Source organism: Benincasa hispida, chromosome 4 (assembly GCF_027475165.1).
Source record: "Benincasa hispida cultivar pf3 chromosome 4, pf3_genome.v1.1, whole genome shotgun sequence".
In the NCBI taxonomy this organism is placed as follows: Eukaryota; Viridiplantae; Streptophyta; class Magnoliopsida; order Cucurbitales; family Cucurbitaceae; genus Benincasa; species Benincasa hispida.
This window is the reverse complement of record NC_143481.1, coordinates 30,760,559-30,774,161: the sequence shown is the minus strand read 5'-3', so window position 1 is coordinate 30,774,161 and position 13,603 is coordinate 30,760,559. Positions and strand designations below refer to the sequence as shown.

Sequence of the window (13,603 nt, the reverse complement as noted above, 5' to 3'; positions counted from 1 at the left end):
AGAAGCTGATAGAATTCTATCAATGTATATCAGTAATAGAAGCTGATATAAGTCTATTACTGATAGATGCTGATAGAAGTCTATCAGTGTTTTTTTTATTATTTCTATAAATAATTTAACATTTTTTCTATCTGTGAAAATTTTCTTAAAGATAATCTATTTAAATATTATTTTGATTTCTAAACCTTTTTAAGTTTACTAGTTAGGAAATACGCATAATACACGTGAAATTTTGTAGTTTGAATTAATTCTTTTTAAATAGTGATTTTCTAGCATATAATAAATAGATATTGTTAAATTTTGTTTTCTTTTAAAATTTAGATAATATAACCATTTATTTTAGTGTTCTTTCTTAAATAAATAAATAATAATAATTAAAAAAAACAACTTCTACATCGTACAAAGAGAGAAATTTTTTGCTAATAATTAAATTATCAAATAGTTAAGCTAATATTTTAGTATTGCAATATAGATAATGCAAAAATATATATATTCTAATGTTATAGCATGTCTACTGTGAAGTTTCTATATCATATACGAATGAAGGTATTGTTTCATCATATAACCACTTTCATTGAATTAAGTCTTTTAATTTTTTATTTTTTTTTTGTACTTTTATTTAAGCTTGGATCTAATAGAATTGTTTTTTTTTTAAGAATGCAAACATAATTATTATTTTATTTTTCTTTTATACACGCATCTCACACATACAATGAAAGAGTAATCAATGTACCAATTCGATGTGTAACCACCTCTACCCGAAAAGATGTATCAATTACATCTATTGGACTCAACAAAAAAAGAAAAAAAAAACTATGGAAGAGTCATATCCTGCCAACATCAATTGCACTTAATTCGACCTAAGACTTTAATTTTGAAATATGTAAATTTATTTTGTACACTAGAAGTTCATAAATATCATCTCCATAGTATTTCAAACGCAAACGGACACTTACACTTGAAAAGTCACAACCACTCAATAAATAGTAGTATACAAATTTACTAAAAATGTAAAGGCAACAGAAATTCGTTAAGATTCTCCCACCATACCCTTTTTTATATATAGTATATAGATTTTTTTCTAGATTTCTTAGTTTTGAATTTTGATTTTTTTTTTTTAGATAATGAATGCCCCGTTTGGTAAATCCGTTGGATAACCATTCGGCTTTTATTTATTTAAAAAAAAAACTAATTCTATTTTCTCTCAATTTCTTATAATGGCATGTATCTTTCTTGAATAAAAAAGTTGAATTTTTAACCAAATTTCAAATATATATATATATATATATATATATATATATATATGTATGTATGTATGTATGTATGTATGTATGTATGTATGTATGTATGTATGTAACTATTTTTTTCCATTTACAAATGTTGGTTGGATTTATGAAAACATTGATAAAAAGGTAGATACCAAAGCAAGAATTTTAGAGTGGAAATGAGTGGCTTGCATCTTTTTTAAGATAAAAGATTTTAATTTTTAGTCAAGTTCTAAAAACAAACAATTCTTTTTAGTTTTCAAATTTTGGTTCGTTAATAAAAATATTGGTAAAAAAATTAGATATCAAAGTAAGAAATTTGGAGGCACCGAGTGTTTATAGGTTTAATTTTAAAAAACTACAATCCAAAAACGAAATGGTTACCAAAAGAGACATTGATTCTTGATTTTTAGTTTTTAAAAATTAAGTTTATAAATATCCCTTCTATCTCCAAATTCCTTGTATTTTTATCTACTTTCTACCAATATTTTCAAAAATCAAGTCCAAGCTTTGAAAAAAAAATAAAAAGAATTTTTAAACACTTGTTTTTGTTTTTGAAATTTGGCTAAAAATTTAACGTTTTTACTTAAGAGATGAAAATCATAATAAAAAATTTAAAAAAAAAAATAGACTTAATATTTAAAAAACTAAAAATAAAAAAAATCAAATAATTGTCGAACGAAACCGGAATATTTAGTTTTAATTTTTGAATTTTACATTACTATTTTAATTAGTTAATGGGAGTATTTTTGGTTCGGTAACATTTTAGCCTATAAACTCAAACTCAATCTTTTAATGTGTGCGGTTTGGAAAAATGTTTGTTTGGTCTATCATCCGTTGTCCACAATAATTAATGGAAAGCTTGGTGTAACATTTTTTTTTAAATATATTTTTTTATTTTTTAGATAAAAAGTAGAAAAAAAAATTTGGTTGCTCTCTTAAATGCACTATCTTGGTGTATCTCAAATATTGTCTAATAAAATTTTGTCATGTGACATTTTTATTTTTTTAAAAGATATATTTTTTTATAATTCTATTTTTGTACGGGTAATAAGTGGAGAGTATAAGGGTAAGGCTGCACATAATCATTGCTCTAAAAAAATATAATTTTTTCCCCTTTTTGCCTTTTAATATCTTTTTTATTTTTGGTTTTTAAAAATTAAACCTATTTTCTTTTTATTTCTTACAATGATATGCATCTTTCTTAAGTATAATGATTGAATTCTTAGTCAAATTTCATAAACAAAAACAAATTTTATAAAGCTACTTTTCTTAGTTTTCAAAATTTGGCTTCACTTTTAAACCATTGATAAAAAAAATAGGTAACAAATGAAGAAATTTGGAGGTAAAAATAGTGTCTATATGCTTAATTTTTAAAAATCAAAAACAAAAAATAAAATGGTTACCAAATTGGAATTACAGGTTGCAAAATACTCTAATTACTTCTAAAATAACTTATTTTTTAAATTAAATACTTGAAAATGTATTCCATACGCATCTAAATTATCTGATAGACCGTTTCTCGACATAGGAAAAGGATGATATACAATTAATATACGCTAATTAGACTTGGTTGATATATATTTATCAATGAGTTAGAATTTTGTTTTTAATTTTGATCATAAAACTTGTTAATCATAAATAACAATGTGTGGTAATAATGATGTCACATTGCATCAACCTACATGACCTTGGAATCAAAATTTTGGTTGCATTTAGGTTAAATTTTAATTTAAATCATGATAAAGTGAGCTTAGTTCAATTATAATTGACATGACTTTTCTCTCTAAAAGTTAAAAGTTTGATCTCTTATCTCCACAATTGTTGTATTAAAAAAAATTCTAATTTAAATCATGAAAAAATAATTAATTAATCATTTATTTATTCATGTGTAATAATAATGATGGAATACCTTGAATCTATTGTTTGACCCTCATAATGACCAATTATGGAGTCTCATGACATAAATTGTTATATATAATTTATAATTTTGGGCCCAAAAGTTAGAAAGGTGTCATATATATATATATAAACCCTCTAATCGTATTGACGCCATTGTATAATATTTTCCTAATATATATCTCTCCTCAAATAATAAAACATTCTCTCTCTACTCGTGGATGTAGTTAACATATCGTTAGCAAACCACACATTAATCTTTGCGTCGTTTTTGCAAAAAAAAAAAATTAAAAAAAAAAAAAAAAAAACTCATATTTTCATGGTCTTCACAGAAAGACAGAAAAGAAAACTCAAATTATTTCCAATACAGATTATATTTACAACTTTAATTATAAGATATAGGACAAAATTGGAAGTCCAAATCATATGAAAAATACACCCCTTCTTTGTTAGCATAACAACCTTCAAGGGGTTGAATCAATCAACATTATAGTCCATCTCTCATTATTTTCATAGTGGTGGTGGCCACATTATCCCTAATTAAATCCAAACCCTATAATTCAAACAATTACTTGTTCTCACAATAGAACCACTACACCACAATCATCATTACTATCTCTCCCACAATTGTAGTTGTTAAGGAGACACAATTAAATTGATCTAAATTAAAATAATTTAGTTTGGTATATAAGTTTTTGTTTATATCCAAATTATAAATGTATTACTTTTGCAAATCTTAAACAGGTAAATTTAAAAAATTAAACTCAACCTCCATCAACCTCAATCTCCATATTATCCTTAGATCATTTTTTTAATTAAAAATAAAACCCCTCAATCTCCATATATATATCCAAATTTACAAAAATGGCCTTGAGTGAAAACAATCATTAACAAAGCATTTTGCCCATGAATTAAGCTACTAAAATTAGTTCAGAAATTAAAACTATACTTGGCATGCTATAGTTTTATCATCTCAAACCCAATGATTAGCAAATTATGTACATTCTTTCGGTTATTTTGTTATAAAATATGTGAATATGTCTCTTCAATAAATTTCTTGATCAAATTTCTTGATCGTTTATATTTGTTTATATATAATATGAAATAACTTGAAGCATTCGTCTAATTTTGTAATAAAAACAATCCATAATCATAAGAAGAACATCAAAAGCTAGAATTTTTCTATTTTCTTTATACAATCGAAATATAAATTACACAAATCTAAAAATTCTAAATTTAAGTTTCATAATTATATGTTTATTTAATCAATAAGCCATACACTCCTTAAATGTATATGGTTAGATCACATATGACCATATAAGCTATTAAATATTGATACTACAAAGTAAAATTAAGGTGCATTTTCCATTTCACTACTCAACATAAGATTCTAATCTTTATCATATAAGAAGAGAAATACTCATCTCTAATCAAACTAATGCAATTTAGCGATTATCTGTATCTAACACTATAATTTTAATATAATATCGAGGAGAAATAAAAATCTCATCCCGATCATATCTTAAATCTAAGATTCTCCACACCATTTGAGGCGGACCCGAGATGGGAGGATTTTTGCCATGTCTAGAGCCAAGCCAAAGCAAACCAAGATAGTACATTGTACAAGGACGTGGTAGGTAAGGTACAAGTAAGTAAGGCATTCAAAGTGGGGACCGGGCGGTCCGGGCCACGGAAGACCGCGTAGGGGCGGTCTGAATTTGGGTCCATGAATAAGGGTAAGCAAATCGGACAGTGGAGATTGGTCTTTGGAAGAGATGGACGGTGGAGGGTTGACGATGGATTGTCCAAGAAAACCTCACAAGGATGTGACTTCCCTTCCAACTCTCGAGGTTTCTCCCAATTCTCAGCTCTGTACTGCCAGAGAAATTTTAAAATAATATATATATATATATATATATATATCTATATTTTTTTTCTTTTTTTACTTTTTCAATTACTTTTTTTAAAAGAACTTTACTTTTTATGACTCTTTTTTTTTAGTTCCATTTTTTTAATTATTTCTCAATGATTAAGATATTGATATCTAAGATATCGATATTTATATTTTACAAGTATATCGATAAGGTTAAAAAAATTATAAAATTTATTTAAAATAATAATTAACTTTTTTTTTTTTTTTTTTTTTTTTTACTTTTATAACTAGTTATGAACTTTATATTGGATTAGCATAGATGATATTTTTTATGTTTTATAAATTTTTATAAAAAAAACCATGAGAGATATTAATGGATATTATTCAATATTGATGTCAAACTGTTTGATTTATGAATATATCAACGGATATTTTTGTCATTACATTCTTTTTATTATAACCTTTAAAATGGTTAGATATGGATAAAGAAGGAAATATAATTATTACAATATAATGATATTAATACTCTAAAAGTTTTATAAATGAGTAAATTTAAAATGATTAATCACTATTTTCACTACAATTCATTTAAATTTAGTTCAAAATTACCTAAGTAAAGTAGTTCTTTTCCAAAAATTATATCAAAGTATCAAAAAAAAAAAAAAAATCACGTGTATTTTTTTCTCAATTAGTACAAAAAATTATATACAAAGGAAGACAAAAAAGTCACTCATTTAATAACAAGAAAATTTACTATGTATTTGATTATTACACTTCTTTTCACTTTACATGAATGCATTTAAAGAAGCATTAACAGTCTTACTATGAAATTCTATGGAAGAACAAATTGATGGTTTGTTTAAAATTATACAATAATTATTTACTTGAAGTTTTAATTGATACCACCGAAAAAATTACATTTTGTTTTTTTTTTAATTAAAATTATTCAAACTTCCATTTTGTTGTAAGCGTTAGATAAATGTGAGATGAAGACCCCTTATAGAAAAATGGTAAAAATTACAATGTAATTTTATAGGACCAAGATTGTAACATTTTTTTTCTTTCTAATACTAATCAATGGTTATTACTTGCCACAAATATTTTTTATTCCCTAGAGCTAGAGGGGAATTTCTCGCCCCACCCTAATAACACTCCTAGATAGTTTATAGCCTTTTTTTTTTTATTTTGGAAATAATATATAGTTTGTAAATTTAAATCCACACCTTGAATTTGTAATTTAATATCTTGAAAAAAAAAGTTCTTAAGAGTTAATAATAAAACTATTGATTTTATAATGAATATAGAGAAATTATTTCAAATGATAAAACTGTTGAAAATATTTATAAAATATAGCAAAATTTTAGAACTATCAATGATAGACGTTGATAGACACTGATAGACTTCTATCAATGTCAACCAATATCACTGATAGACACTAATAGAAGTCTATCAGTGTCTATCAGCATCTATCATTGATAGTTCTAAAATTTTGTTATACTTTGTAAATAATTTGGTTCATTTTTTATATTTAAAAATAGTCCAAAAATATATTATAACTACTTTGACTAATATCTACATCAATCATAGGAAAAATGAATTATTGTTGAAAAAAAAAAGAGTAAGGAATGTGTTGCTTAAGATAATTTGTAATTAATATTTTATTTATAAATCAACTAATACTACTAAACGAAGTTTATTTTAACATTCTAACTATATATAATTAAGACTTTAGTAACTTCTCAAGTTGAAAGTTTGAGTCTACTTCAATATTTTGCAATGTTGTATTTAAAATATTATATAACTAAAAAATTTCATATTTTCATGTCTTTTTACTAAAAAGACATATACGCTAATGTTTTTAAGAAAAAATATGCTTGGATATTGGTACCTTCTTTAGGGAGGAACAAGTTCTAAAATCCTTCACTATAATTACTAATATAATATGATAAATTAAAAAAAAAAAAACCAGACTCAATTTTCATTCAAATATGAAAATATTAAAATGTGATTTGATTAGGACACAAGTTCGTTTTTTAGTGAAGGGTTGTAACCTATATTTCTCAAATATTTTTCCTCACATTTATAAGGTGGGTATTTATACGACTTCAAGCTTAAATTTTATTTTAGTCTTTAAACTTTTAAATATCTATTTTAGTAAGCATCTATTTCAGTCTATCAAACTCTCATAAAATATCTATTTTATTTTTTTAACACAATAGTTATAGGATAAAAGGTCTCATGATAATTTCAAGTAAGAGATTGCATTTATATTTTAGTTTTTCTCAATTTTAAAAAAAATAACCATCCTAGTCGTTGTCGTTAAAAAATATTACTCAATAATCAGTTTTAACCTATATAGTTGGAATATAAACATGTGTTAAGCATGTTAGAACATATACTTTAAGTTATATATTATTAAAACATTAAATCAAAATAAATATAAGGACTAAAATAATTAGTTTTTAAAGAGTTTAAGGTGTCAACTTGAAGTTAGTAAACATATTTGAGGCTCTAATTATAGTAGTTGGTATTTCTAACTATTTTAACTTGTAATTAACTACCATATTACTATTTTAAATCCTTCTTTGTTACAATGTTTATCATTTCCTACTCAAATTAAAATAGTTTACATCTAAAACACATGCTATTATAACTCAGACTAAAATAGTTTGCATTCTGAACACAAACTATTTTAATCAACATACTATAATAACTACTGACTATAATAACCAACTTAATGCCTCAAACATCTCCTTAGAGGCTAAATTAATATACCTTAAAATTTTAGTTACCAGAATGAACTAGTAAAATGAGATAATTTGTTAGGAGTTTGGATGGATAGAAGAAAATTAGAGGGATTTTTGTACGGGTGACTAAAAAATTAGGGAAAAAAAATGTTAAATGACCTTTTGCTGACGTCAAATTTGAGTGAGATTACCAAAATACACTTGTGCGCATGTAGAAAAATACCTCACTCTTTCTTGGTCTCCCTCCATATCTCTCCCTCTCTCTCCCTCTTCCTCCCTCCATATTTCTCGCTCTCTCCCCCTCTCTTCATATCTCTTGCTCTCTCTCCCTCTCTCTCGCACTCTTTTGTTCTCTCTTGATCTCTTTCTTGCTTTCTTTAGTTTTATCAACTTTGATTTGATCGAAGTTGGTCAAAGAAGAAGTCGCAAGCATCATCGGCGGAGAAGAAGAATCATCGAAGTGTCACCAAGAAGAAGGAAAGAAAACAAGAATAAAGAATAAAAGATTTTAGCTGAGTTCGCTCGTTGGAAAAGAAGAGGAGGGAAAAAAGAAAAAGGTCACACTGCAGAAGAAGGAAAGAGAAAAGAGATAAATAAATTTGAGGGACAAATTTGTAACTCCACTCATGTACGATATCAAGAGAGAGTCATTTGACATATTTAAAAAATTTGGATCATTTAAGTCTAATTTTTGGGTCATTCGAGCAAATATTCCAAAATTAGAGAGGCATAAACGGATTTTTCTTTTCTTTAGAAAAATGAAATAACAAAAAAGAAAAAAGAAATGGACTGAATGGGAGAGGGTATTTGATTCCCAGTGCGAACCAACCTACAATGTCCAAGGAGACTCATCAGATCAGAACAGATTTTCTCTCTCTCGCAGTCATAGACATAAATGCACTCGCCTTCCTTTTCGAAGCTACTTAAACTGCACATCTCTCTCTCTCTCTCTTCTGTTTTTTTTCAACTCACAGCTCAAACAAAACTGGAGCTTTTCCAATAATCCGAGCTTGATCGTTTGTGGGGTTCTCTCTCTCGTTCCGTATAATATGGTGTTACCAGTACTTGTTTTTCAAACTTGAATCCCCCACAAGCTTTCGGGAAATGAGATGGATCCACCTACTCTGATCAACGAAAGCTCATTTCCAAGTAACCCAAATGCCAATGCCAATATCACCCCCTACAATCTCTCTGAGATCTGGCACTTCCCAATTAATGGCGGAACCAGTGTTGAAGAATCTGGACCTGCTCTTGCCCTCAGGATGGCTCATCTCGCTCATAATTTGGGCCAGTTTGGAGAGATTGCCATGGGGAATCCAGAGATTTCCTCCACTGACCCAGTTACCTTGCAATTGCAGCAGAGACTAGCTCATGGTCATGGTGTTTCCAAGAAGCGGCGTGATGCAGAGCAAGATTCGCCTAAGGCCAGTTCAACCAGTAATGGCAACAATGCCAATGGCAATAGCGGCACCGCGGTATTTGTTTCTTCTTCTTCTCTCTCTCAATCTCTTTATCTGAGTTACTTGCTGTATATTGATCTGAATTCTGTTTCGTTTTCTTTAGTTAAATCTAGAAATGGGATTGGTCTAATGGAACTGAGAATCTGATCTGTTTTTGTTTCCTGAGTTCCATTTGGTACTGAATCCCCATGAAACGATTTGGGATCATTTTGTGATTGTATTCTCTTTTTCGCCTATCAACTATTCGACAGAATGATTCTGGTGGAAAGCGCCTTAAAACAGCGGCGTGTAGAGATGATAATCACGAATCCAAAACAGAAGCAGAACCCAGATCTGGGAAGGCCGAGCAGAACTCCCAGCCTCCTCCAGAACAACCCAAACAGGATTACATCCATGTGCGAGCAAGAAGGGGCCAAGCAACTGATAGCCACAGTTTGGCAGAAAGGGTACTCACTCAAGCCAGTAGTTATGTGTTAGTTTTACAACTGCAGTTGGAAATCTTTCTACTAAGATATGAGTGGTCATTTTCTTAATTAATATAACATGACTAGGGCTTCTCTGTGTATCTGTTGGATTCTTGAATATCTCTTGTTGATTAGAATACTCTGTTGAACAGGCTAGAAGAGAAAAGATAAGTGAGAGAATGAAAATTCTACAAGATTTGGTCCCTGGGTGTAATAAGGTAGAGCCTTTTTTCTTTGAGATTATGTTATGTATCCCATTAATGAGGCTTTTTTTTTAGTCTATAATCTTTCACTTTAATAGCCCTTTCGCTCTTTTGAAATAATCAAATGAAGATTTCTTTTTTGAGTTTATGTGAGATGACATTTATGAAAAGAATTCTGGAACAAATTCATGTTGTCAGATTTGACAATGTTTGAATAAATTTCAAAGAATTCTCCTATAAAACCATCTGGCCATGTGTTCTCTGATCTCCTAAATCATTGACAGCCCACCTAAACTCGTCTACTTTTCAATAATTGTTGTCACTTTTAAGCATGGAATTAAGAGTTGGAAGTTCTCAGGTCATTGGAAAAGCACTTGTACTTGATGAGATAATAAATTACATTCAATCTCTTCAGCGTCAGGTTGAGGTATTACTGGTGCCTTTCTACTTATGGTTATTGCTTTCTTGTGGATAGTAAGTTACATTCAGACATGAAAAGTACTGAACTCCATGGTTAGTAATTTTCACTTGTATTGCAGTTCTTGTCAATGAAGCTTGAAGCAGTTAATTCGAGAATTGGCCCTGGCATTGAAGTGTTTCCTCCTAAAGATGTAAGTGTCTGAAAGAGATTTGCTGTCCACTTTGTTATTTGATTCAATATATTCAACTATTCATTTTCCAAAACAGAAGTCACACATACCCCATCAATTTCGACTTCGTATCTTGGATAAGCAAACTTTTGAACTTTTTGATGTTCAAAGCTGAGTCGGTTTGATCTATTCTCACTATGGAGAATGAAAGTGAACTCTTCATTCACCTAGCTGATGAGAATTGCAAACGGATGGGAATTTCAACTTGTACACTCTTTGAGAAATGCTAGAGTTAATGGAATGGCCCCTTATGCTTCTTAGGCACATAGCTATCAGAAAACTATGGTTCTTTTGACGTTCTTAAATTACAAGTTTAGGTTCTGTGTAGGGGAAACCCGGGGAAAGATTCGGGGAGATGAAGATGAAACTATTGCTCTAAAATATCCTTTTGCATAACAAATCTATTTTTGCGTTTCAGTATGGTCAACAAACATTTGATACAACTGGTGTTGCGTTTGGTTCACAAGCAACAAGAGAATACAGCCGTGGCTCATCACCAGAATGGCTACATATGCAGATTGGTGGCGGTTTTGAAAGAACGACGTAGTCTAGAAAATTCTCTCAACCATTACTAATAAAAGCAAGAAAGAGGCTGTATTCGACCTCCAGTAGAGCTCTCAACAAGTATAGTCCATATGGAAAAATCAAAGGTAGACTTAATTTTTACATTCAGGGATGAAGATATGGATGCTGTTCATAGATCTGCTTTTTAAGTTAGTGATTGAACATCTGTTAGTGTGTTGGAAAGTAGATTCTCTGATATCTCTGCTCATAAACTCCATATAAATACTAAAAAGTTAACCTGCTGAACAAGCATTATTCTTGTGAAAAATAAAGTATTGCTTGGAATGAATTTTCAGCATTATTTTTATTGTTGCAAACCTTCTTTTCTTTTGTTCTTCAAAGTTTGTTAACATTTGAAGCCATTATAGATAAGCCTGTCTCTTTGATACTGTGCTTGTGAATACTTGAAAATACATACTCGGACTTAGGTAATACAGCTCACAGAATAATGGTTTGGATTTATGACAGCAAAACCTTCATTCCCAAAGCGCGAACATAACTCAGCAAGTACACGAATGTGTTAATGATCAAGAGGTCTATGGTTCGATTCTCTCTACCCATATTATACATTAAAAAAAAAAAAACTACATCGTCTTACTCTATTATATATTTCTATTAGTGATTTATTGGTTTTTAAAACAAAAATAACTACCAGCTGCATAATAAATAGAAAAGCAAATCTGATTCTGAATAAATGTTTATAACCAATAAGATAGATTCCATCTTCGATTTTTTTTTGGTGGGCCCCGGGCGGGGTCAAAAGAATTTTTAAAAATTTATTTTTTCAGGATAAGAATCAAACTTCTGACTTGAAGGGAACAAATATATGTCAATCATTGTTGACCTAAACTCTCTTTATGGTGGGGTCAAGGACTTAACTTTGACGTGAATTTATGTGAGGGGTAGAATAAGAAAATAAGGCATGTGAAGTAAAAAACAAAGATTTAAGGGTGAATAAATGATTTGATAACATAAATGTGAAAACAAGAGATTACATGAAAAAAGAATGTTTTACTCTCTCTTTAGAGTTTTGACGTGAGTTCATCATAGATCTAGAAATTAAATCTAAATTTCAAAAGTGGTTCAAAATGTGTTTAACAGTGTTTTCATAAACAATGATATAGTTATAGTCACAAATGAAAACTAAATCCTTAATCTAACCAAATGGTCGGAAAACTCAAGCAAGTGCTCTAACCATTAATTAAGACTAAATAGCATAATTAAATTAATTGTCATCCTATTAGACACTAGCATTCCATGTAGTCCTAAAAATTTGCATTACGTCTAAGTGTTCTACAATGACGATTAATCAATTTGATAGCCGAATGTAATTAACCGTTTTCTCTTTAATCTTAAATTGGCTATGCAAATATAAGTTTTGGAACAACCAAATAAATACACAAGTCAGTTATTGCTATTTGGTAATTGAAACAAAACAATTACGAATTGTGCAACGAGTTTTAGCCATTAGACATGCATCAATGATTAAAGTGTCAATCCATTCCTAAACACCTATTAAAGATTAAAAACAAAGATCAAGATAGTTTAGAGAAAGATTAAAAACTTGAATTTCTTTTTTGAAACTTGTTGAAGGTAGGGGATATTATTAAGAATAATAGAAATAGAGTCTGAAAACTTCCTTGAAACTAATGGTGTAGGCATTTCCTCTACTCGCTTCTTAGCTCTTCTTTCCATTACATTCTCTTTTTCAATTTTTTTTTCTAACTTCCCTCCATTCAACCCTCTTCTGACTCATTGGCTTCGCCAATTGTGTACCACTTTACATTGTCGCGACCTTGCTAATGTTCCCTAGGGTTAGGGTTAGCTTCCATGTCGATTGAGAACTTACTGATGGCGTCTAAAATGTGTTATCTCATTATTCTTAATTCGGGCCTGTTCTCGTATTTCACATATTTATTTCTTGATTTTGTAGGCATTGAACATAATTTAGGTAGGTCCGACCCTCAGCACCAATTCCGAAACAAACTTATTTGGAAGCTTAAAAGGTCAACCTCGACGTCAAAGGAGTAAAAGTGTCTAAAATGCCCTTGAGGCACAACAACAGAGCATCGTGGCGCCAATGCTCGATGCTTTTTCCAGTAGTTACAATTTTGGTGCAGCGTTGCGACACTGTATTGTGGCGTCGTGGCGCTACGAAAATTCGAAAAAGAGCCGAGATGCAGTATACATTGAGCGGCACTATCACGAATTTCTTTACATTTCCCTAGCCGCTTGTGTTTTTCGCAACGAAATTCAGAGAGATCTCTCACTACTCTTCTCTTTTTTCCTCTAAATTTTCTCTTTCCCACTCAATTGAGATCTCTCTAGATCATTATTTTGTTGATTTGAACATATATCAAGGCTAATATACTATTATCTAGCTTGGGATTTAGGGTTTTATTTCTTGATTTGTGAACTCATGAGATTATGAACTATTGTTGTCTTGCTATGTAACGACCCGAGTTCAGGAGGGGTACA

The 13,603-nt window shown here is 29.5% G+C and overlaps 1 protein-coding gene across 1 annotated transcript; it reads left to right on the top strand.

The window, feature by feature from the left end:
• Positions 1-8,549: 8,549 nt before the first annotated feature.
• LOC120075077 (transcription factor BHLH089-like) lies at positions 8,550-11,442 on the top strand. The gene is made up of 6 exons (XM_039028239.2): positions 8,550-9,259; positions 9,496-9,690; positions 9,861-9,926; positions 10,270-10,338; positions 10,451-10,522; positions 10,980-11,442. Exons 1-6 carry the CDS (start codon positions 8,894-8,896, stop codon positions 11,106-11,108), a joined length of 897 nt encoding a protein of 298 aa, XP_038884167.1. The 5' UTR covers positions 8,550-8,893; the 3' UTR covers positions 11,109-11,442.
• The last annotated feature ends 2,161 nt before the right edge of the window (positions 11,443-13,603 follow it).